The 26,933-nt window shown below is 40.3% G+C and overlaps 1 protein-coding gene across 1 annotated transcript in view; it reads right to left on the bottom strand.

The window, feature by feature from the left end:
- The window catches only part of AGPS (alkylglycerone phosphate synthase), a 51,274-nt gene that overhangs the window by 15,800 nt on the left and 8,541 nt on the right, over positions 1-26,933 (bottom strand). The window contains exons 2-14 of the mRNA XM_082241443.1: positions 22,865-22,954; positions 20,480-20,570; positions 18,255-18,375; positions 18,060-18,134; positions 15,799-15,870; positions 15,074-15,153; positions 13,835-13,915; positions 9,916-10,041; positions 9,514-9,622; positions 6,900-7,027; positions 4,386-4,437; positions 2,408-2,484; positions 1,041-1,153 (exon numbers count right to left, since the gene is read on the bottom strand). Coding sequence (XP_082097569.1) covers positions 1,041-1,153; positions 2,408-2,484; positions 4,386-4,437; positions 6,900-7,027; positions 9,514-9,622; positions 9,916-10,041; positions 13,835-13,915; positions 15,074-15,153; positions 15,799-15,870; positions 18,060-18,134; positions 18,255-18,375; positions 20,480-20,570; positions 22,865-22,954 — 1,215 coding nt within the window. The remainder of the gene's footprint in view (positions 1-1,040; positions 1,154-2,407; positions 2,485-4,385; positions 4,438-6,899; positions 7,028-9,513; positions 9,623-9,915; positions 10,042-13,834; positions 13,916-15,073; positions 15,154-15,798; positions 15,871-18,059; positions 18,135-18,254; positions 18,376-20,479; positions 20,571-22,864; positions 22,955-26,933) is intronic.

Genomic DNA, 26,933 nt, shown 5'->3' on the forward strand with positions numbered 1-26,933 from the left:
TCTTGCGGAATGACACAAAAAACGCATAGGGAAATTCGTCTTGCAGAACGACACAAAAAACACATAGGGAAATTCGTCTTGCGGAACGACTCAAAAAACGGAAAATTCTTTCGTCTTGCACGTTTTTCGTCTTGCGAGGTACCACTGTATTTCAGAAGGTGTTTTACTCCTGTCCCCTATCAGCCTGCCCCTTAAATCTCAATTCACTGCTCCTTGAAAGGACATTTTGGTGAGACTGGGAGGTTGAGCGTTGTAACATGTCATTCAGATATTAGGTTAGTGAACCTGTAACGCAGAACATTTGCAAAGTGTCTGTTTTTCCCCATTAAACATAGTGATTTAAGTAATAATTTGCTTAAATGGGAAATAAAGTTGTGGCCCAGACAAATATCTTCACCGTGGTTTCATTGATTAGTCCTGTAATCAATCAAACCAGATGGACACAAACCACCCTATCATTACTCAGCTTGTTATTAAAGTGAAATGTTTTCTGTTCCTTTGTAACAGCACAGAGCAATCAGTGACAGGAGGTGGAATACATATAATTAATCAAGTTCTGTTGATTAAATACAATTTCCTTTTTAAAACAGGCTGGCCTGAGTCACAGCTTTAGTCAATAATGCACAGTATTAAAGTATAATGCTCAAAACAATGCTCTCCTTCAGTGCGTTAAGATTTGTTTGTTTAGTGTCACAAAAGTCCCTTTCGTGTGCTACAAAGAAAAGGAAATAGCTCTGACCTCAACTGGACTATGGCAAAATGTATTCAATTTCGTATCACAGTTAAGTCCCAACAAACATTTGTGCTCAAGCAAATTCAAATGACTCTCTTGTGTTTTCAGGTACATTTTTATGCACTAACCTCTTAGTTAATGTCTACAATTTCATTCTCACTTTCCAAAATGGTTTTGTATTATAGAAAAATGCATGATACCTCATGATTTCCATAAATTTTCATAAAAGGCCTCTGGTTTTCAGCTCTACAAAGATTTTGGACTTTTCAAAACATTGCTTAACTGTTAAGATATGAAGGTTTCATACCCAAATTTTGCAGCAATATCGTAAACTTGCTTTTCATGCTGAAGAACCTTCTCTCTGTCTCCCTCAAAAAGCAAGGTGGTGACACATAGCACATTGGGATCAAATCCTTTGAACTGTGGAAAGACAGGCATCTCCATTATATGAAGGTAGTATAGCAAGATACCTTTATTCATGTTGATCCACCATTTTAAGTCATTTACAATATATTCATGTTCCTAACTTATTTTGAACACAATACAACTCTTCTAAAGCTGACTCACAAGCATTTTAGCATAAACAAGAGGCATATTTCAAGGTAACATGGCACATATTTGAAAGCTTAAGAGGAGGCCGTCAAGAGAACCAATCTGAAAATTACTTTTACAAATGCAAGCAGGGGGGAAAAGAGCAACCAAAGTGTTGTAAAGCATCCATTATTTTCTATTCTGTAACCAATTACAAGTACTGCCATGTGGATGTTTCTGATAATAAGTGAATCTTTGTTCTCTGAACATGAAATGTCATTTTGAAACTTTCCAAGTTCAACAAACTTCTGCTGCTAAAATAATGGAGGATACAGAATTAATATGCTGGCATCAAGATTAGCAGGAACAGCCTCTTGGCGTGTATGGTTTCGCTATTTTCCTCCCCCAACCCTAATGGTAGAGGCCAACAAGTCAATGAAGAGATGTCTTGCACGCGCAAAAATATTTCTCATTCAGATAAATGCAGGAACTCTGACACCAGAAGTTCCCACCTCTCTTCCCCACCTGTGTTGTGCTACTAGGTAAAGGTAAAGGTAAAGCGACCCCTGACCATTAGGTCCAGTCGTGGCTGACTCTGGGGTTGCGGCGCTCATCTGGCTTTATTGGCCGAGGGAGCCAGCATACAGCTTCCAGGTCATGTGGCCAGCATGACTAAGCCACTTCTGGCAAACCAGAGCAGCGCACGGAAACGCCGTTTACCTTCCTGCCGGAGCAGTACCTATTTATCTACTTGCACTTTGATGTGCTCTCGAACTGCTAGGTTGGCAGGAGCAGGGACCAAGCAACGGGAGCTCACCCCGTCACGGGGATTTGAACTGCCGACCTTCTGATCAGCAAGTCCTAGGCTCTGTGGTTTAACCCACAGCGCCACCCATGTCCCGTTGTGCTACTACTCTCAACTAAAACAGCTGGCAGATGCTGTTCTGCCATTTGCACCCTTAGACTCTGCACTAGTGTAGACATTCAGCATACTTCTTTTTTTTAAAATCCAGGTTAAGATTTGGTGTGGGGGAAGAAGAGAAGACCTAACATGCAATTTTATACAGTGTGCTTTTGCATGCACGTGTGTCCAAAGCTTTTAGAATCTGAATTAATTAGAGGCCGAGGATAAAAATCAAATACCTTTGTGATGTAGAATTTTTTCAACCCGTCCAGAAGCGATGTAAAAATTGAAGAAACCTGTGGTTTAAGAGCATGTCCTTGGCAAGAGTTAGGAAAAAGGAAAAAAAATGTAAGACAACTATATTAATGGAGTTCAGAATTTTATTTGGAAATGCGACTGAAAAGCTGGAGCTTAAAGTTTTTTATTAGTAAGTGCTCCATTTCTTACCACTAACACTGTAGCAAGGGATTTATGGAAACCCTGCATATTTAGGCATAAATGCCTTGAAATCTGAAAACTCGGTGCAATCTGTCAAGTCTAATTCTTTGCCTGCTTACAGAAGTGCATCAAAATAGGAGTCTGTGATTCTCTTTCCTACAGAATGACCACCTCTGCACCACAGAGAACAGACGTATTTGCTACTCCCCAGGCCCCTGTCCATAAAGTCAGGTAGATTCCCTAATTTTGTTTGTTTAGAAGCCACTTGTATATTCATGCATTCAAAAGTTAATTTGGCTGTTTATTTTACTGATTACAAACACACACACACCCCGATGGGAGAAACCTAGCTCTGAAGTTCTGTTTGTGGATCAGCTTTTCATCTAGTGGAGACATTCACGTAAGAGATTTTTCACAACTACTTCTGTAACAATCTTACACTTTGACTCAATGCTATCTATAGTAGAAGTGCTAGGAGATGTTTACCTAGTCTCAGATTATTTTCGCCTACATTATCTAGCTTTTGCTGACAAGTCAGAATGGGGTGGGAGATGGTATTTCACGCCCCCAATGCAACAAAGAACCCTTGTTCACTAAGGCTGCTCCCACAACTCTAGAACAATCAAATGTTCTTCATTAACTGCAGCCCCAAGTCAACTTCCTCAGTCAAGCTCTGTCTGCCCCAAAATGTTCTAATTTTCTTAAAGAGAATGAACTAACAAAGTAATGGTAGAAGGAAAGAAATGGAAGAATCACAAGACAGTTCTTTTTATTATTTCAACAAGCTTTTGGGGGAGACTGCTAGTACAATGACTGCTGCTGCACTTTATGGGGGTCTATTTTTTGTCTTGCTTTTAAGCTTTCTCTCTTTAGGGACACCATCCAATCAAAGAAGCTGAAAAATAATGTGAGTTTTAATTGATTAAACCTACGAAAGTATGCATACTAATAAACAGAATTGAAAAACTAAGTATGCTCTGTTTTCAGATGATGCATGTGTGGAGAAACCTTTCTTCTTGTGCGAGAGAACGTAGGAATGCCTCTAAGATAAATGAGACTATGTATGTTTTAAATCACTTAAAAATGTGTTGTCTAATTAAGGTGCCCCTGATCAGTTGATCAAGAGGTTTTTAATTAAAGGGGGGAGGAATCAATAAATTAAGACACTACAATCTTAATTTTGAAGAATGGTTTGACTGCATTTGGATTTTATGTGAGTCACTGAGAGCCCAGTGCAGTGAGCAGAAAGATAGAAAATAATCAAAGTATCCATACTGCATAATCAACTCCATCTGACGTCAGTGATGAATGGCACAAAGGAATGAACTGAAAACATTGGGATTAGTAACCAACTGCAGATCGTGCCCTCGTCCCTTTAAATTCTGATTTCAAATGTTGGGTTAGAATTAACCAAGTCTAGATTCAAAGAGGTCAAGCTCTTTGACAATTTTCTTTGGCAGCTGACAAGCCAACTTATTTGCAAAAGTTGTTTGCTAGGCAGCAGGGGATGCTCAAGAACCACAAGTCCAAAACTGCCTTAGCCATGCAGAACTAGCTAAGCAGTTCTCTAGATATTGGTCACTACAATGAACTATGGTTACTGGCACCAAAGCTGGGAGAGGCAAAAATTGGAGAATGACAAGGGAGTATGGGAAAGAGGGGGCACATTTTTAATTTTCGATCCCCTGTCACCAAGGTCACAGAATACCCGCTATCAGACCACAAGGTTCGGCGCAAGTTTACAAAAGCAAATCATGAGCAAAATTAGTAAAAACTTACCAAATTGAAATTGATTATTGTCCATAAGGCGAATGGATGCAGGAGCACATCGCTATAAAGAGACAAGTTGCATGTGAATAAAGAACACCGATAGAAAGTAAAGCAATTGTGTAATTTTTTTTAAAGAAAAATCTGGCATGGGATGAAATACAGTCAAATACTGAACCTCTATAAAGGAGTTACATCATGCTGTAAAAAAACACTTTCGGTAATCTTAACACAGAGGCCCAGACTGATTAAGATTAATGTGGTTTGCGGGGGGCCACCAGGTGGTGCGTTGGAAGATGGCCGACAATAACATCTCTCTGACCCACACAAGGTAATTAAGGGGCTGCTATGGGAAGTATGCAGTCTTCCTACCCCCCCAGGAGGTGGGGGGGCGCTGTCTTGCCAGCGGTGTTCACAATGCACCCCTGATCCGAGAGATGGGGGTGCCGAACACTTGGCATGAGCCCTCGGTGAAGTCAGATCTTCCTGACGCCGATTCCAATTAGCGCGTGCTGGTTAGCTTCAGCTCGGAATTATAATTGGAAACATACGATTGGAACGAAGCTGAAGCACATATATCAAGTAATGTTCGAGAGATAAGACTGCTGAGTAATGGATCTCTGTGATCGGGAGTGACGGGTGGATAAGTAAATCTTCTGATGAATCACCACTAGGAGACTGTATGTTTGGAATAAAGGGGGGGGGGTGGAGGAAAAAACTTTTCCCCCCTCTTTGCACGATGTGATATTAATAACCCTTCACCCCAGATAGAAATAAGATCGTTGCGTTTTTATTAATCACAAGCAGAAATTTAAGAACTGTGTGGGATGGATTACAACAGGAGAGAAGATTGGTGAATGGTGAGAACGAGGAAATTTCTTATGACGCAGTTAAAAAATGGCGTCTTGCCAAGACAGGCTTGCCGGAGAAAGAAGGACAGGGGGAGGAGAATCAGGATCGTTCGAAAGAGAAGGAATGTTGGAATGCAAGTTTGACATGACAGAGCCTCCTGACTCATTTGATTTATTTGGCAAGCCTGAGAAAAGTAAAGGACAGACCGAAGATTAATTCTTTTTATGGAAGCGTTGAACACAGGCTGTCCCTGGGCGATATGATCTTTGAAGAGTACAAAACCCACACAGAGGATGCCTGCTAATCTGCCTGTGAAAATTATCAGAGATCGCAAAGAAAGGAATATACGATAACAAGAAGAGAACGAAAGTAATAAAGGACTATCTGGATTGAACTGGATAGAACAGTCTAATTAAAGCAGTAATATAAGTGATGTTTGGACTAGTGCAGAGTTTTGGACTCGTGCGGAGCTTGATGTATGGGCACCCCCAACAAAATTTAAAATTTGGCTGTATAATTTGGAACTAATGTGATTTGGATAATGTGATGTGATTGGCCTGTTAATAAAAATTATTTTTTTTAAAAAAAAAAAAGATTAATGTGGTTTGCAAAATCTGCATTGTATTACATTAGCTCAACATCTGGCCTTTGATAGGATATCCCTGTTTGTAGTCTGTCCAGCCTCAAATACATACATTTAAGATATAGAACCAGCTCTCTATGGATCAATGCTATGTAAGGTTTTAGAAACTACTTGGAACAATGGGGAAAATATTCAAGTTTAGTGGGGGGAGAGTTGGCGCACCTTCTAGGACCTACTAATAATGCCCTGTCATTGTTAAAAAGAGTGTGTTCCCCATGTCAATAATAAAATAGAAGAAATTGTAAGCAAATGGTTATATATATATATATATATATATATATATATATATATGTTGGGTTGTTGACAATGTTAGTCATACTAAGAGGATACCCACTGAAATTAATGGAAACGACTACACTTTGAGTAGAACTTAGCTGGATACGACCATTAACTGAGAAAGACGGAACAGAACTTATATGCAGTGCAAAAGATAATTGTGTGCAGACAGATGCACACACATTTTGTGTATACCCAAGAAACTAGGTATTCTAACAAAGGGGGTGGGGGGAAACAAACACTGACTGACCTATGGAAAAGGTACAGAATAAGGGAATTACTTATTTATTGGACTGACTGGGGAATATAATAAAGAAGAGGGAGAAGGATGTAAAGGGCAACATTTTTACAATGAGTCATTTGTTAAATAAGGACACTGAATACTTTAACTGGCCCAGATCTCACCCTGAACTCAGTATGCTGGCAATACATTTTCCCAAGCCCCTTTATGCTAATTTGTAAATGTTTTCAAGTTTGAAGCAATAGCTGCTGCCTAATTACAGCGCGGGGGGGGGGGGGATACCAAATCTAGGAAAGCAAACCAGAGAAATATAAAATCTTAGCATTCGATTTAGCAATCTCCCAGAAGCTTTAGTGGGAGATTTCCCCTTTAAGCATATTGCCCAGCCTCAAGAAAAAGACAGCAGAGCAGAGCATTAGCATGCCATCTAGTGAAAGCATTTTGATACTACTCTTTTTTATATAAATAAATAAAAAGTGCAATAAAACACAACTTGAAGATAAGGTTACTTTACCTGCTTTGCTACTTCTCTTAAACAGGCCACCCCTTTCTCAAAGTTTGGAAATACTATAGACCCATACTTTTGGTATTCAGGGATTGGTCGAATTTTTATTGTAACTTCTGTTACCACTCCAAGGGTTCCTTTATAAAAAGAGGGAAATGGTCATTTTGCTATCGTCGAAAGATTTACAAAAATCATTTTGTGATTTAATAGGCAAAATTAAGAATCCCATCTTTGTTTATTTTGAAAACCATGCCCAATTCTTTAACAAACGTTTCCTATTCCAGAACCTCCAAACGGCAGTGTTCAGTTAGCACAGTAATGTTCAGTTAATGCAATATTCATCAAACTGTGAGGATTAGCTTTCTAATTGTATAAATAAAATTCGTAAGATTAAATATTGATGTAATTTCAAAGTTCCATCATAATGTGAAGAAAGCTTTGCTCTTTCAACCTAGTGTAGTTAAAACTATGATAAAAGCAGTGCTTTTTTCTGGGGGGACGCATACCCCTAAACATTTTGTGAATCTATATTTGGCCTCATTGAGGGGCAGTATTTCAATATGAGTAGGAAAATGAGAGTACCCCCTAAACATTTTTTTAAAGAGAAAAAAAGCACTGGAAATAAGCACCAAGGGCAAGTTATAACTAGTGTGCTAGGTGTTTTTCTTCCAAAAAGACCAATATAGAAAGAAATTTTTGCACTGTTTAGTATCAAGCAGAACATCAAAAGAGGCTTTCTCATATTTTGACAGCACCTGCCAATCATTTAAACAGAACAGAAAAAAGTACTGGGAAACAAGGCAGCGTGTGCCCAGCCAACCAGTGGAAGCGTGCTGAAACAGAAAGAAACTGCAAGCAAACCAGCAGCTCTATAACTATGGCTGCCTTGTATGTTTGGTAGTCAAAATAGTCTGGGTTCTAATCTATAACTAAGTCAATCCATGGTTTGGCACCATGCCTGAGCTACTGCATGTAGTAAATAAAATGGGTCAATGCACTACAACACAGAGTGCCTCAGAATTTCTTCATAGAAATGTATTGTGCAGCATTGTGTATCAGCATCAATTGAAGCCCAGTGCAATGGCTTCTGGGGAGGTCAGGAGAAGGGGCTGGGAGAGAGGGAATTGTTCAGTCCAGCAAGCTGATAGGCTTGCACAGATTTTGTAAAATGACAATGTAGACTAAAAGAAGGGCAATTTCACATTATCTGTCACGTGTCCATCACTTTTCCCTTATTCCAAATGAGAACTCTAAAACGGTTTTAATAAATTAGTTTAACGCTTCAGCAAACACAGCGCACCAGAGTTATACTGTCCCTACTTAATCCCGACAGAGAATTTTCATCTCTGTACTCTTGTAATCCAACATTTAGCTGGATGTCCACTGCAAATGAAGCACCTCTAGGAACCTAGGTACTCTGTACTGTAATGCCCTATTGAATAACAGGGACGTGATGGCGCTGTGGTCTAAGCCACTGTGCCTCTTGGGTTTGCTGATCGGAAGGTTGGCATTTCAAATCCCTGCGATGGGATGAGCCCCCGTTGCTCTGTCCCAGCTCCTGCCAACCTAGCAGTTCAAAAGCAAACCAGCACAAGGAGATAAATAGGTACTGCTGTGGCGGGAAGGTAAATGGTGTTTCCATGTGCTCTAGCTTTAGTCACGGAGTCCCGTTGCGCCAAAAGTGGTTGAGTCATGTTGGCCACATGACCCAGAAAAGCTGTCTGTGGACAAATGCTAGCTCCATTGGCCTGAAAGCAGAGATTACCACCGGACACCACGGTCGAATTTGGCTGGAATTAACCATCCAGGGGTGTTTCACCTTTTACCTATTGCATACACAGGGCTACCTTGTTACAAAATGCTGTGATGTTCCATTTGTTTTAGTTTTTTCACCTTACATAGAACACAGAGTTTCTATGATCAGAAAATCCAAGCTATAACGACTTTTAAGAGGAGTGGCTAAAGCAAAAAGCACCCTAGATATGCTTACTCAGAGTTCCACTGTGCTTAGTGGGGCTTACTCAATACAGTAGTACCTCGGGTTAAGTACTTAATTCGTTCCGGAGGCCCATTCTTAACCTGAAACTGTTCTTAAGCTGAAGCACCACTTTAGCTAATGGGGCCTCCCAATGCCACCGTGTGATTTCTGTTCTCATCCTGAGGTAAAGTTCTTAACCTGAGGTACTGTTTCTGGGTTACCGGAGTCTGTAACCTGAAACGTATGTAACCTGAAGCGTATGTAACCTGAGGTACCACTGTAGTGCGTTTAGAAATGCAGTCTAAGATGCAGGAGAGTTAGCGTTAAGCAAGAGGCATTACTAATCTGGCACTGCTCCAAGAAAAAGGCACCAGCCTCTTCCTTAGCAGTACAAATTATTACATCACACCAAAATAGGTCTACAGCTATATGTACGGTGTTGAAATTGCACTGCATCTAACGGCATCAACCGTAGAAATCTTATTCTTTATGGCAAAAGGAATAAGCCCTTTCAAATCCAATGTCTTCCAGTTGTTTTGGACTCCTTCCATTAGCTGCAGCCTGCATGGCCAATGGTCAGGGATGAGAGGAGTTGTGGCTCAAAACAACTGCACACAAAAACTGCAATTCTATTTTGATGCATACCTTCAGATCCTAAAATGAAATGATGGATGTCAGGTCCTGTTGACATACGCGGTCCTTGACAGCTTTTCTGTATCACACCTCTTGGGGTTACCATTTTAATATGAACCACCTGTATAATAAAATATATTTGCCTAAAAATTACATACGAATTGAAACATACAAAAGCATGTGAGCATACCAAAACCATCATTAGCCTACACCCAAATATACCACTATTGATCAAAACATTTAATATTCAACTTTGCCTCTCTAAGACTAGACTGGGTTTTTTGTTTTTTTTAAACTATCTTTGGAATTTCAGAACAACCTAAGTTTCCACTAACTGACAAAAAGACTAGAACAAGCATCAAACACCGATGAACAGTAATGAGATCATTTGCTTGGGGGGGGGGAGATTATTACCAGGTCTTCAATGTTTCCGTAAATGTTTTTCTTCATGCCTGATGCTCGCGTCGCCACCCAGCCTCCAAGTGTACTGAATTCCATTGAATCTGGTTCGTGGCCCATACAGTAACCGCTTTCACCCAGCTAAACACGTGAAAAAGAAGACAGCATTTGTGTAACGGACAGCTTTCTAAGGATATGAAACTTGAACTCCAGAATTTGGTTTTGTAGATGCGTGTCTTTCCAGAGACGGGCAGGAAAGCCCGCTGTTTTGCACCAATAAAATAAAATCTGCTTTCATTAACATGATTACTCCAAACAGAACCGTACTTTTTGCCTACCAAATTTTCTCCAAAATAAAAAAAATCCTTCCAGTAGCACCTTAAAGACCAACTAAGTTAGTTCTTGGTATGAGCTTTCGTGTGCATGCACACTTCTTCAGATACCAAGTGTGCATGCACACTTCTTCAGTGTGCATGCACACGAAAGCTCATACCAAGAACTAACTTAGTTGGTCTTTAAGGTGCTACTGGAAGGAATTTTTTTATTTTGACTATGGCAGACCAACATGGCTACCTATCTGTAAATTTTCTCCACATTATCACCCTCTGGTATACAATCACCCAGAAGTACACAGACGAGTCACCAATGAGACAATTCGTTTGCATTAGCTGTGATTGCTGCATCGTTTGCGGGGGGGGGGGCAGCTGGACTAGATTACTGTTCCAAGTCCCTTCCAACTCTACGATTCTATCATGGCAGTACTTTTAACACCACCCTTATTGCAAAAACAGTTGCAAAGCCACATACCTCAAGCTGATGTTGTACTGTGCCCATGAATACACAATCAGAAGAGGGTGGAAAATAGCCAAAGATTATTGTATGAACTGGACCCAGGTCTCAGTAGCATGTATTAAACGTAGCTGTTAGCTTTGCCTCATTTATCCCCACAGTTCAAAAACCTAAATCTGATCCCTTATTAAGAAAATCTGACATGACACAATTTTAGCTTGAAGACTACAGCTCAAAAGATTTCACTTAAAAGACAATACAGCAAGCACTTAGTTATGGTTCTGGTAATATGCAGCTGGGTCTGTAGAAATCCTGAGCAACCAATTATATTCCATTCGTTCAAGAAGAGGCAACTTAATATACAACCATCTGGCTGGGATTTCTATGTGCAATACTACAGTATATTTGCTATGCAGATGAGGAATTTCTACACATTTGTCACTGGTTTCATTTTTCTTTATTAGTTGGGCTTTGCCATCTGCACTGCCTCAAAAATGGAATGAAACGCCTTTATACATTGACCCCCCAAAGCTCTCCCAATGAAACTGCTCGGCAGCGCAGTCTTTTATGTCAACTGGCACAGGAACTGGTCACATGGGCTTGCGTTTGAAACCACATTATGTGCTGAAAACATCCGAGAGATGGATTATTCAAGAATGCCCTATGGGGTGGAATAGCTCCCAAGTGTTTTCTGGTACAACTTCTATTAGTAAAATAATAATAAGAGTAATATGCAATTGTGTCCATCCACCAGAACACACCATTAGTTAAATTGCATCACACATTGTACCCCCTAAATAATCGGCTCTGGAGTATTGTGGGGACAGTATGGAGCAGATTTTCAGGGTGCAGGAGTGAGGAGAGGAAGAGCAAGTCCACGCATGCAGCACTGCTGCTCTGCGTCTGGAAGTGCTTAAACGCAATATATATATCTGCCCATTTCTTTTGCTTTATTACATGCTACAGTATGGTCACCATGACATTTCAATGATGCGGGGATTGGCATTCCCTATCTTAAAGATCTGATAATACAGCAAGTCTTGAGCTCTTAAAATGTAAACCGCAAGACTGTGGGCTAGCACAGTTTTACTTACAAATGTATACTATATACTGCCCTCTCATAAAACATCAAGAAAGAAGCATCCCCTCCAAACAGCCACATTATAGGAGGGTTATGTTTAAATCCCTAGCAGGGTATATGAATTTATTATTAGAAATATGAAACGTAAGCTTTAAAAAGTAAAATAAAAACCACTCCAAACCCCTAGCATCCTCTGGACAGATTGCAAGCATAGGCACTGCTGGAGCTTCTGTGGATTAACACTGTCAAATGTCAAATTCCCTTGCTATGCAAATTCTTTTGAACAAGAACACATATTTCTGCAGAGGAACACCTACAGGACCACATGACCACAATACTTGAGTATGTACTCTTGAACATGCTTCATATGTTGACCAACGTGCTGTGAATATGTTCTGATTATATAAAAATATACACTGAGTAACAATCTTTCTGATCCAGAAGAAGCCCCCCCCCCCCAAGAGAAATGGCAGGAATTGCTTTGGTTTTAAAGAAAAAAAGCTTCAGCAAAAGAAGCTATTATGCCTTATTCTAGTGGGACAAGAGTCTGTGGCATTTCAAGAATGGAACAGTTAGTGAAACATCCGAAGTTACTAGCCTGGAAAAATGTCATTTAAATTAAGAGAATATGCTCTGTGCATTTTAATTCTAACCTTTTTTAAAAAAAGCTACAGCTCTGGAAAGGTTAAAATACTACATCAAACAGTAAGAGGATATAAAAATAAAAAGTATGAAAGGCCATCTCATCAGAAAGTGCTGTGTTCGTAGTTTGCAACAAAAATCATTTCTTTGGAAAAAGCTACAGAACCCTTTTAAAGGAGGATCACTCGTCTACAGAAAGTCTATTACTAAGTATCGCAAGTAATAATAATAATAATAATAATAATAATAATAATTTATTATTTATACCCTGCCCATCTGGCTGAGTTTCCCCAGCCACTCTGGGCGGCTCCCAATCAGTGTTAAACAGTACAGCGTTACATATTAAAAACTTAACGATTCAAACATATTTTAAAGTATGTAGGACTTGAGAATGCTTTTAGACAAGTTCCACAGCAGTGCTCCCCAAATGTGTTTCTGGACTACAATTCCCATCATCCCTGACCACTGGTCCTGCTAGCTGGGGATGATGGGAGTTGTAGTCCAAAATCTGCTGGAGAACCAAGTTTGGGAAACCCTGATCTACAGCAATCCTTTGACACCTTCCCTTTAAGAGCGATGTGAAACAGGGCTGTATTCTTGCCCCAACTTTCTTTGACATATTCTTCTCCCCGTAGCTCTCATATGCCTTCAGCTCAACTGAAGACAGTGTGTACATCCATTCATGGAGCGACAGGGCTCTATTCAACCTGGCATGCCTCCACACCAAAACGAAAGCGTGGCGGGTCCTTATCTATGAGGGGTTTTTTTGTAACAGCCTCGACAACACACTCTCAGGAAGCTCTACGGAGTCTCACCAACCATTTTGTCCCAGCCTGAATGGAGTTCAACCTTACCACCAGCCTGATGACGGCCAACATCCTGGGTCAGGATGTCGCCTGCAGTCCACTAGTGACCACATGCTTGAGGTGGTAGGCGGTTTTGTCTACCTGGGCTCCGCCATAACCAGCAACCTCTCCATCAACACCAACCTGGATAGGTGTACTGGCAAGGCAGCTACAGCTACCTCTCCAAAAGAATCTGGGAGAATGTGATGCTAACAACCAATCCCAAGATGAAGTCCCACCAGGCTTGTGTGTTGGGCATGCTGCTTTCTGGCAGTGAGCCAGGGGAAACTTACACCTGTCAGGAGCGATGCCTCAATGCCTTCCACATGCGCCACATCAGGAAGATTTGAGGCATCACGTGGCATGACCAAGTCTCAAACAAAGACGTGCTCTCCCAAGCTCATTTTCCCAGCATGTTCACACTACTATCTCAGCAACTTCTACCCTGGCGCGGTCATGTCTGCAAGACACGAACCGGTATAATGATTAAGACAGAGCTGACTCAACAACCTGGAAAATATACACAGTACATTTGGCAATGTAAAAACCGAAAGTCATTTTCAAAGGAGTAAGATACCTGTCTTTCCAAGTCTTGTCCAACAATGCCAGCTTCAACATGAGCGGTTAAATTTTTCTCATCTATCCAGTGAATCCTGTTCTATTACAAAGAAACCAAAGTAAGACTTGTGAAACAATTTGACAGTTGACAAAATCAATAGCGTTTAGCCAATTCCACACACTTACCTGAAAGTAAGCCCCATTAAACACAATAGGGCTTACTTCCAAGCAGACATCTATAGGATTGTGCCTTCAGGGGCTGGAAATGGGAAGGTGTAAACATACATATTTTTTGCCTGTCTGAACTATTACTGTTTCACACAGAAACTAAAATTGTAATGATGTAGGCCCAATAGCCTAAAGCAAAAATATCCACAGGGAACTGAGGCCCATGGATTCATATAAGAACTATGCATCAATTTACCAATGCAATCAATATGGTCTTAGCAAATTGTTTGCAGATGAAGTAGTCAGAGTAGTAAAGGATGCAAGAAGATTAACAGGTGATTTTTCCCCCTTACACAATCCTGCTAGAGACTAGGTTTTTTAAAAAGGAACAAGATGTGCTTGTGCCTACTTCAGATATTAATTGCTGAACCTTATCCTGTTTTCTACTGGGGCACCTCACCCTAGTTACTTGAGTGCTGCACTATGAACTGGGATTGGGCAAGTATGGCAAATGCCACGCCATGCAGTGCTCCACCCCATGCGCAAACCTGAAGGGGATATTCTACAGAAGTTTTAAGAGAAAGGATTCTGGACAAACTGATGATCAGTAACGACATCTTCATGCTGCACGAATTCACTGAAATAAAGATGGTTGACCTTGCATTGTATACAGAAGGACCACAGTGTTTCTTCCCACCCCCTCCAAACTTACCTGTTAAGTTATTCGAAAGCTGAAAGCTCTATTTCATGCTTTATGAAATCAATTAGCTATCTAACCCAGTGGCAGTCTTTATGCTCCCAACAGACAGCCAACGTGACATAATGCTTAGAGTGCTGGGCTTGGGACTTGAGAAAGCCAGGCTCAAAATCTTCACTCTGCTACCAAGCATGCTGATCCTACAAAATACTTAACTTTTTGGATAGGAACAAAAAATAGCCGAGGCCTTATAAAGATGTCCATTGTCACCTTCCCCACAGTCTTTGTTACCATGTGAGGGAAGTCAGCTTAAGTTATGTTTTTGGTATTTGAAATACTTTTTACAATCTGACATTCTACACAGTTTTGCCTGAAAATGCTTTTTCCACATACCATTTGTGAGGTGTCCAATGAAACAATCGTTCTTTTCTCCTCAGCAGGACACTCAAGAGCATTAGAAACATTTGTTCCTCCTGCAGATACAAGAAACGCATTGACGTTATTTTTCGTTCACGTGCCTTCGTGCTAGTTCTCAGATACAGTGGTGCCTCGCAAGACGAAATTAATTCGTTCCGCGAGTTTTTTCGTCTAGCAAATTTTTCGTCTTGCGAAGCACGGTGTCGAAAAATTTTTGGAAAAGCTTCAAAAATCACCAAAAACCTCAAAAAAGACTACCACACCGCGTTCTATGAGTTGCTCCTCGAAGTCAAGTCGCAACTGTATTAACGGTGTTAAGAAAAAGGAAACAAACTTGCAAGACGTTTTCATCTTGCGAAGCAAGCCCATAGGGAAATTCGTCTTGCGAAGCAGCTCAAAAACCGCAAAACCCTTTCGTCTAGCGAGTTTTTCGTCTTGCGGGGCACCACTGTACTTAACTATGGGGCTCAAATCATTTTTAAAATAATAAACAGTGCTACATTTGAACTTGGGAGGAGGCTTCCTCAAGCAAAAGGCAACATAGCAAGGGAGTCTGCTCTTCAAAATAAAAATAAAAATAAAAATAAATCCCACTGGGCATACAAAAGCCATTAGCTATATCTGAAGCAGCACTTTGGATTCTGGCCACTGAAAACAAGACAATTATTCTCCTTAAGGCATAAAATTGCTATGTAACTTACCACCATATGGTATAATACAAACGTTATGCTTGGAGGCTATTTCCACAATTTTAACCACATCATCATGGCACTCTAGAAACAGAAGTATAAATAGAGAATTAACGTATATTAAGACAGTGATCTCTGTTAAAATTTAAATGTACTAAAGTATTTCACAGTGGCTTGCTGTTACATTGAAGTCAGAGGCCACAACTATACTGGAGTTAAGGAAGTGAAGTCTCAATGTTTCGGACACTTTCACTATGAGATGAAAAGGAGTCTCTGCACCACCAATATTGGGACTCAGGGAAGAACTATATGCCCAGATCATCTATTTGGTTCTGAATTTTTCACATGTTCCTCTTAAACATTGAACCAAAGTTGCTTACACTTTGCCTTTTTTAAAAACAAAACAAAACACAAAAAGCTAAAACTATCAAAAAGAACCTCACAACAAAATTACAATTCAAGTAACAGCAAATTACAGATTTAGGAGATGCTCAAAAATGCAAGGCTGTGAAAATAGAAGTAACACAGGAGGAAAGTAAAACCAACAGCCAGCCAAAAGCCTTTCTACAAAGTCAGGCTTCAACTTGGCACCTGAAGGTCCAAGATGATAGTGCATAATGGGTTCTTCTGGAAAAGTCATTCCGTAAGGTCGATGCCACAACTGCCTGCTTCTAGCAAAAACTGCATGAACTTTGGTGAGGGATTGCAAGGCAGGACCTCAGACACTGAACAGAGTGCACAAAGGAAAGGCATTCTATAAGATATTCCAGTCCCCAACAGGGCATTCAAGCAGCAAGAATCAGCATTCAAGCCCAAAAATCAATAGGCAACTGGTCTGGTCCCACTCTGTAATATGCTCTGATTGTTGGTGGGTGTTAGTCCATCTGGTGGCAGGAATCTGCACTAACTGAAGCTTCCAAAAGCTTTTCAAGGCCAGCCTGGTGTTAAGTGCTTTATAGTACTCAGGTCTGGAGGTTACTGAAAAGCAACCCTGGCCAGATTCAGCTTCTGGAGGAAGGGACATTGTTGGTGCACCAGCCCAAGCTGGTAAAAACTCTAGTGCTTGAAGTAGTTATGGATGCACCAAGTGTTATGAGATGGAGGTGCAAATAAGTACTGTACTCTCCCATCGCCCCCAGCCATGCCACTATCCGTGTATTGGACGACCCAAGTTTTTTGACGTGATTTTTGAGTCAAAAAACCTTGTCCAATACACGGAAAAATACGGTATATCCTACAGACAACAAAGTATGGGCTAGATTCAACCAATGAATCATCCCAGGAGCAGGAGCTTGCACAAGGACTCCACTGGCTCTGGAGAGGTCATGAGAACCCCCAGAATGAGGGGGCAAGGAGAGAGGGGATTATTTTGCCTGGAAATCTGAAAAGCTTACGTAGCACTACATTCCTCCCTATATATTTCTGCTAGTTTGAAACAAGTTGAAAATAAACTAGCAAGAACAGTCAATAGGAAAGATTTAGAGCAGTGGCCTGAATCCATCTAAAGTGGGTCATGAAACTCTCCAGTTGGTTTCGACTAACTTGCTATGTTGGTTTCAATGGAGCATAAATGAAGAAGCTTTGGTTTCTCTGGAAAATGATCAGAAAGCACCCCAGCAAATATTCTGGTATTAACAACTAGAAATAAAAATAAAGGCTACTGAGCCAAGTCTTCCCAGCATCTAAGTTGCACAGCTGGAAGGAGCCAGCTGGGTAAAGGCCAGTAAATCACAGAAACTGTAAACAAGAACCAATGTAATGCATTCTGAACAGCAAATTACATGTTCTTGAAATTGCTAGCATGGCTCAGGTTTCTTTCTTTAGCAAGAATCCGTTGCCCGTGAAAATCTGGTTGAAAGCTTACCATATCAGAACTTTATTTCATCTTCAGAAAATTAAAGGTTTGCACACACTGAAAAAAGCTTCCAAGTCTTTCACACGTTTGTATGTTTTGATCCTGTGCCCATGTTGCATCTACCTTTAAAATTTTGACACGGTTTTCTTTCACTTTGGAGGAAAGTGACCAAACAAGTAAAGCAGAGCCTCTGTTTTGCAAAGGCTTTTTCACCAGGCTGCATAAGCAGCATTCTTGGCAGACTTCCAAACAACATTCCTGGACCAAGTACTGGATGAGATTCTGTCCTCTGCCAACATCTGCAAGTGCTTTCCAATATCAAGTTCATCCCCCGCCCCCAGATTTGTATTTTGCTATATTGGACTTCAGGGTGGGGGGAAGCCTTTGAAGAATGAGAAAAACATTCTAAAGAGCTTACCTGGCCATACAACTACATCAGGAACTCGTTGAAACATTCCTTCCCTGAGCTTATATAGTTCATGTAGGCAATGACCTAAAGTACAAAGGGGGGGGGGGCGATGTTTACAAAGATGTCAAGTTAAAAAATAAACATACAGTTAAAATGCACTGTGTGTGTGTGTGTGTGTGTGTGTGTGTGTGTGTGTGTTCTTACCATGAGCTCTGAATATCCTAGCTTCTGCTTCTTGGGTATATGATATTTTAGCAGCTTGGAGGTCTTTGATAAATTCTTCATTTGCAATAGAAGGAGGCACATCACTAAGATTCAAGGATGCCTTCAATGTAAAAGAAAAACACAGCTGTGCTCAGCACACATATTCAGAAGAATCAACTCTCGCAGAGAGGCAAGGTACTTCTACAAGAAGAGAAATGCCAAGCTCTTGGGAAACCAATTCGTTTTTGTGTTGTCCCTTTTCAAACTATTTATTTCTCTGTATTATTGCACTTATATAGCACCTTTCTAACAAGGCAGCCAGGGCGATACACAGTTTTGAAATACTAACACCAAAAAGTGCTAGAGAACGCAGTCTTCTTAAGCTGACTGGAAGCTGATGGCAATAGCTTCCTGGCCTGGCCTTCCTTGTTGCAGCCATTCCTCGGGTCACAAAGGTTTTAAATAGTCCTAGGGAAGGTGCAGGAAGGACAAACCATTGATGGTTCTTACCAGAGGCCAAAGGTAAAGTATGACTCAAACCCATTTACTGGTGTTGAAATTGGGTAAAACCCTTTACCTTTCTTGTGGTCAACACTCAGCTCATTCAACATCACTGTTATATTTCAAAGGACTTTTATTTTCTGCTACCTGTGTCAACACCTGGGTTGCCCAAACCAATGGTGTTAAAAGAAAAGGAGGGTACCCATGTCTATCTCACTTGCTTCCTCCCTGCTTCATTTCTGCCTGCCTGAGCTACTGCCAGCTTAGAGGCACAGATTTCTACTGAAAAAGGGATATTCTTCTGCATGGTGCTTCTACTCTAGCCGCCAAGTATCACTGACCTCTAAAATATTGGTCTGAAGTAGATTACACTGAATGAATGGAAGGTAAAGGCTCTAAGAACTGAAAGTTTTAATTGTATTTATCCAACTCACTTCCATTTAACTCTAGTAGAAATGCAAGTCCTTTTTAGGAGATCCTTAGCTCAGGCTATACTTTATTACATTCTCCTCCTTGGGAAAGACATCTACTTCTCCATTTAGGTTTGCCCCAAATGCTTTAACAATCGCACTGCAAAGCAATTGTTCTAGACAAGTTCTACTGCAATACTTAGAAATGCAGTTTAGCGTAAGAATGCAGGCAAAGCAGTGGGGCAGGATTAGACCTCAACAGCAACCAAGTTGTATCATGTCAGCTTGCTTCCCAAACTTCCATCTGACAACCAGGACACACTTTCCCATGGATTTAAAAACATGCTTTACAATCCAATCTCTTGTAGGAGATTTAATATACATTTAAATTTGTGCCAATGTTACTAGCTAAAAATAAATACGTCCTCACCTTCGGTAATAAAATTGCTAACCTGTTGCATGCGTGGTTTGTGGCACTTGTGGACAAGAGTAGGTGGTGCCTGTATCCCAGCTATGGCATGGAGGGGACTTCTCTGCCTCCCCCCATGCTAGCTGAGTCAAACTGTCCCAAAGTAAAAGGACATTGGCACATTCATTTTGGACTTGACTTGTGGCACACTTGCTAAAAACGATGGAGACCAGTGGTACAGGGAACAATTTCAATGCTTCACAGCTAACTAGGGCATCTGGAATTAGCAGGTACCTGTGCTGGAATTTTATTAACTTAAAAGTGTACCTGCCCATCTATATTTGATCACTTAATTGGCCAAGTATCTGGAGGGCAGGTGTAAAGGTACTGATCAAATGACTAAACAATTAGTGACCAAGAAACCTTGCAGAAACATAGTATTAGTATGTTAGCTATTCAATATTTATCCCAGCTTTTTTATCCACAGAGCAACTGAGAACTAGTAAATCGTAACATTATAAAAAAACAGATTAAAAAAATAAAAATATAAAATACAGAAGCAAAACACTAAAAGTCTGTTGAAAGAAAAGGATTTTCAACCTGTGTCAAAAAGGAAGCAATGTAACATTACTAAGAAAGGTTACAGAGGAAAGAAACCTAATCAAATCAGATTAACTAAGGTACTTCATTTTTAGACACAGATTCACACTGAACCATATAGTAAGGAACCACAGGGCATTGGTAGCAAGCTTGGGAAAGGCCTCTGTCCAAGTTCTCGGATATAAGATAGTACAAAAAGGACAATGGCGATGGATCAGAGGTTAAACCTTATTCCAACTGCATGCAAAGGAATCTTAGAAGTCGCACTGAGTTATACCAAATTAGATGTTCATTTATATACTTACTCTAGAAGTACTTTTATGCTCCAGACTTCCGCTCATATATTTCTCCATCCAGTCTACTAAAAAAGGCAACACCGTACCACCTAGCCGATACCTGAATTCGAAAGTATTTTAGTCAGTTCTTTCTAGCCTGAAGCTAGTACAAATCTAGTATTTTATTTGTTCAAATATACACAAAGAGTATGTAATTTCTGGAAGGATGGGACTGAGGATCCAGGAAATTATAGATGTGTCAGTCTCGCCTATCCAGCTAAGTTGCAAAGAGTTTTAATATGAGCCATTCTTAAGCAGAAAGAAGAATCAGCCTTGTGGGTGAAGTGCCAGAACAGCTTCTGCAAAGGAAAGTATCGCTCAACAACCTTTCATAATCCCGAGTCATATAAACACCCAATTTTGTACAGTTATATACTGTACAAATGCATTGTCCAAATGCTTTCTGAAAGCCCACCACAGATGAAGAAAACATAGTAGTAGGGGACAAGAACCCTATTACAGATAGCAGTTAATTAAAATCTTGAGCAGAGAGTAGGGTTGCTGTTTTTGGTAGTAACACAAAGTTTGGTATTAGGAACAGTGCTATTTAACTTATTCATAAATTATCTGGTGAGTTGCTTGTTGCCTGAGAAGGTAGTTAACAGAGCAAAGTCTGAAGCATATTAAGGAGTTCTCACATATTTCTCTGGTCTGGGTAAATAAACAACAAAATGGCTGAGTGGGGCTGAAATAAAAAGCCATAATTGCTATCATTCATGTCACACTCACTTTTAGAATATTGTGTACAGTTCAGGATGCCCCAAAGACAGCATCTGAAGAGAATTAGTGCAGAGCTGCCAAATACAGGACAAATACAAGGATCAGAAGTTGAAGCCTATTTCCTTCAAGTTTTCAGGGATTAATCTGAGGGAAAGGCACCTAAATTAGACTGAAAAATTAAACAGTAGCTGAAGAGAAGTTATTCCTTCAAAAACTAGAAGTCATCATATTAACTGACATCAAGTTTACTACAGGAGGAATTACAAATACTGTATTTCCAGAAAAGAAGAATCCAAGCGCTGCAGTACTTTAATAGAAGTGGTGTGGCTAAATTTTGAATACGGCATGAGGTTCTTTTGAAGAAAAGATGACTAGGAGACTACAGCTGGGGAACAGAAGACAAGGCGAACAGGGGTTAGAGCATCTTTCCTATACGAAAGAGCTGCAGCATTTGTGGCTTTTTATTTCAGAAAAAAAAGACATGGATGTAGTTTTTAAAGATAAAAGTTATGCAAACTGTGAAGCCAGTAAATAGAAATAAGTTTGGCCATCTCTAATAATACTAGACCTTTGGTTTACCCAATGAAATTAATTGGGTGATAGCAGGATTCACAAAATGTGCAGTACACCTTTTACGTGCCCGTGAAAGTCACCATCGCATGATCTGACAACAGCCAGTGGCTTAAATGGTTTTAGCAAAGTATTAGACAAATGAATTCAGGATTAGCAAACCGAAAACGCTGATGAAAGTCACCATCCTACGATGTGGCAACAGCCAGTGGTTTAAGTAGTTTTATAGAGGATGATTAGACAAATTCATGGAGAAGTCTCCTCTCATAAAAAAAGGTATGGGAACTGATGCCAAAAAAGCATCTCCATGTTCAGTGATCATCCTTGCCAAGTAGAGCAACGAGTATGGCAAAGTTATTGCCTTCTTGCCTTTCTTATAGGGTTTTTGGAAGCATCTATATAGCTGTTATACGAAATGGGATGTTGGATGAGATGAGCTCTTGGTTTGATTCAGTAGGGTCCCTCTTAACGTTCACATAAAGAATAATTAACTCATCTGTATACATAATAAGGGCAGGATTCCGACAAATCCTCTGGTGCTTGTAGTTAACTAACCTGTGGCTCTACAGACATGACTGAAGCACAGCTCTCATCATCCGTGATTTTTGGCCATGGTGGCCGGGGTTGATGGGAGCTGGAAGTGCAGCAGCAACTTGCATCTTGGCTCATGTAGGATGAAGCAACAGATGTGCATAAGGGAATAGATCACCTATGGGATTGGAGTTATGCTGGGGCGGGGGTCAGACAACGTCCCAAGTATCTGAGTCTGGGTGACAAAGCCAAGCCTCAAAAAACTACAGTCTAGTAGAAGTGGCCAGACACACACTCCAATCCCCCCGCCCTTTCTACAAATCCACGCAACAATCAGGGTAACAGCTTTGGCTTTAGTCTGCCACCGATGAACTATTCACATAAAGGTAACCAACAGACCACATACCTGACAGGGGCAACCCACCCAAAAGCCAATGATATTACTTCACCTATTATTTAATATCCATTTCGTGCTTTTAAATCCCTCCTGCCCCCCCATCCCTTAGAAATATTATGTATCTACAAGGATGTTACCTTTTCCCTGTGAATTCTGCTTGTCCCTTCTTATTGATGATGAATTTTGAGTCATTGTAACCCCATCCGTTCCACTTAAAAACTTCTTGCCTAAAAGGGAAAGGAGGATAAAAAGAATATGACTTGTTAGTTCACTATGTTGTTTGCTCATTTTTATCAACGTTATAATTCTAAGACACTGTCCATTCTGACGAAACATTACATCGGCCTGCATGATTATATAACTGATGTACAAAGCTGTATGTAGCCCCTTAGCTGCTTATAAACACTCATTTTTGTTACATTAATGCTTCTGTATACCAAAAATGACAGCAATGCTTCTGAACATTAGTTGCTGGAAGCTGATGGGGAGAGACAGCGCTCTTGCGCTTGAAGGTTTCCCACAGGTCTGGATGCCACTCTTGAGAATAGGATGCTTAATGTTCTTGATGTGCTTATGTTAAGGACATTCTGAAGGAGGACATTATCCAGAACCTGATTTACTTAATGAAATACCCAGAGTTACGACATAGGTGTGTAGGTATGTTGACATGTGACAGCTGAAACTGTGAAGCACCACATGCAATTGTTGTAAATGAAGGGAAGATTTTTGTTTGTCAGCAACTTGCTCCCACAATTTAGAAGAGTCTTAAGAAGGGGACAGGTGAAGCTAGAATGAAATTTGTAGATGCAACATCTGCATCCTGAAGCGAGGCTAACTTTGCAACAGAGTGCTGGGTATATGCCAGGGATGAGGAACCTTCCAGTTTGAAGACTACATTTCCTTCTGGGCAGGCAAAACCGCAGGCACACGTGGGTGGAGCAACGAATATAAACTTTACCTATGTACAGTAGACTAGCTTCTGCACAAATTCACACAACCCTCTCTCACCCGCCATCCAGGAAACCAAGATGCATTATTGAAGTGCACAGACTCATTCCAGCCAGGGGAAAATCACTCTAGGCAGGTGTGAAGCAAAGATGATGAAAAATATGGCTAGAAAAGTCTCAAGGGCCAGACCAAGGCCCCGAGGGCCACATTTGCCCCCAGAGCCTGAGTTTCCCACCCTTTAAGTGTGCAGAAAGACCCGTTGTGAGAATTTGCTAGAGCAAATGTTCAATAAAGGCAATCCTAACCTAGCTAAAATAAACTAGAATTGCAACTGTGTCTGGTGGTTTAACTTTGATAAGAATAAAACAAAAACTCAAGTGCGCTACCCATCTGGTGTGACAGTGACAGCTTGCTCCTTCAATGTATTCCTCTACAGTGTTAAGAAAATCACCCCCAAAATGTTTCCACAGAACCATGCTTAGAAAAATTCAAACTGTGAGAACAGCATGTTAAAACAGGATGTTAAGTAATTCTAAAACACTCCTCCATCCAAAACATACAGCTTTATGATTTGCGCTGCCAAATTTAAAAGAGCACTACTCATATTTTTTTACAAAGCAACAAAATTTACAACATATGCATCCCTCCCCCCCATTTGAGAGAGGAGACATTCAGGGGAGAAGGATCAAAAGTCTGGGAAGATTATTTGTTCACAATCCAACAACGGATGTTATCAGGAAATGTTATAAAGAGGGAGCTATGGCACACAAAGCACCACCCACAAGGTGGCAATATTTCCATGTATTTGAATGAGGCAGGCAATCCTTTTGTAAGATCTTCATATCAAAGCAAGCAGATATTACAAAAAAGCCATGTAACTAGTGTTCAACTTCATTCATCCGCAAAAGGTTGGAAAGTGCCTTTCAGCCACATTAAATGTGTGTTTCTTACATGCCAATTGTCATTTGGATTTCTTTTCTGGACCCTACCACTTCATACAGATTAAGTCAGGGAGTAGTGTTAGAAACTCATATATAAACTAGGTGCCAAATGGCTCCTTAAACCAAAGTTGCAATCGCCAAAACAAAATTTCTAGTTGCCATTTTGGGGCACAATGGCTTTAAAATCTTATTTTTCAAATGATGGGCTGACTGGGATTGATTCTCAGTTAAAAATCTAGCTAGTTCAGATGACAGCTGTGAGCTACGTTAAGAACTTTGAGAACTTAAAGAAGAAAAGTCACTTGATTCAGGGACAGTCCACATATATATTGGCCTATTCAGACCTCTTTTCCTTAATGACGACTTCTGCCGAGGCTAAACAGAAAAAGCAATTTGATTCCAGAAATTCATTCTGATTGCGCAGATAAAATATAACTGATGGAATTCTACAGGATGGGGTACTGGTGTGTATGAAAACAGCCCAGATCCACTGATCCCCAGATAGTGGAAATGTCAGGCACCATCCTTGCCTGATGGGGGCCATTCATTCTGACATCAAGAATGCCCCCCCATTTGTCAAAATTTGCAGTGAAATTTGGGTCACCACAAATACATCTCATACTCTCTAGCCAGTCTGATGAAGCGGTTAGAATGTGGGACTGGAACCAGGCAGACAAAGCATTCGAAGGTCACTCAGCTAGGACACTCACTGAATGAACAGTCTCTCAGCCTAAGCTTCCTCACATGGTGGTTGTGAGGATAAAAATGGAGAGGGGGAGAATTATGTATTGGCTACCTTGAGCTTCTTGGAAGAGGTAATACTGAAAGGAATACTAAAAGAAAATAAATGAATGAATACTGCTGCAAGAAGCCATCCTATCTAAAGACATCTTCTTACCATATCCTTTTCAGAGATTTCCCCACTCTATTAATCGTGCCATTGAATCTCACATTCCTAAATTAAAATGTGCGACTGGTGTCTCCTAAGGTTTAATTGACAATTGGCTTCAACTCTGGTGATGTTAGTGGGAAGCTGTCCGTTTGAAAAAAAAATGCATGCTTGAATTAGTAATCTAGCCAATGGAAATAATACAAAACAAATATGGAAATTGGAACAGATTGTTGTCTAGTCATTTAGTCGTGACCCTGTGGACCAGAGCACACCAGGCACTCCTGTCTTCCACTGCCTCCTGCAGTTTGGTCAAACTCATGTTTCAAGAACAATACTAGTTAACTAACACAACTGTAATTTTAGATACATATATTTTTAGATAATTATTTGAGCAGGCTAATAGTTTTCAGTAACTTCATATCCCCCCCCCCCAATCTTTAAAATCTAAATCATAGGTAAAATCGAGTTTCATGTAGAACTTCCCTCTACTCTCTGCAACTGACTGGGCAGGCACACAAGGGAACTGCAAGGGGAAAGGAGATGAAGGGGAAGTCCCATTGTTCAAGCAAAGTGCATCCCGCTGGTAGACAGATGTGTATACTATGGAATTGTTTAAGCTTAATATATAAATACAAGGATAAAATAAGGAGAGCTTTTAGAAGTTTCCACCCCTCAAGTTGAGTATGTGCAGTATAGTTCCAGCTAAATCGAAAACAAACCATCACGGATTGCCTTCTGGACAGAGAAATACTGACTCCCATTAATTAATCTGAGAATTTCTAACCTACCCATGCAATGCATACAGCACAGTGGTGGTAGCTTAAAATAATTAACACCTCAATTCTCAAAAACACATTTAAAAGCACATAAAAACAAATTCATTTAAATGACATCCATTCCAAACACCCACCCCAGCAGACTGAATGAACTTCCTTCCTCCTTGCTAATCCAAGTCATTTTCACAACTATCTTATTTATTTATCGTATTTATATCCCTTCATCCTTCCAAATGAGCCCAGGTTGGTAAACATATCACTGATAAATTAACACACAAATAAAATATCTAAGCACATCTACCTATGAAAACAATTCCAAATCTGATGCCACCTTTATTTAAAAAGACACACAATTTCATTGTGTGTACCACCCACATCATTACTTGAATCTGATAACTATCATAAATGCGGATGTTACACCATAGCTTAACAGACAACTTAACACAGTGGTTCTCAAAAGGTGCGGTGCACCCCACTGGTGTAGCAGGAGACGATGGCATGTGCAGGAGGAAGATTAAAGAATAATCAAAACACATTTGAACACTCCAGTGTACTGTATAGTATCAAAATCACTTTCTTTATTTGCAGAATATGGATAGATATCTTTTTGAAATGAGAGCATGAGCATCAAGTGATACTGAAAGCAATC

This window comes from Podarcis vaucheri (assembly GCF_965113315.1).
Source record: "Podarcis vaucheri genome assembly, chromosome: 1".
Classification (NCBI taxonomy): domain Eukaryota; kingdom Metazoa; phylum Chordata; class Lepidosauria; order Squamata; family Lacertidae; genus Podarcis; species Podarcis vaucheri.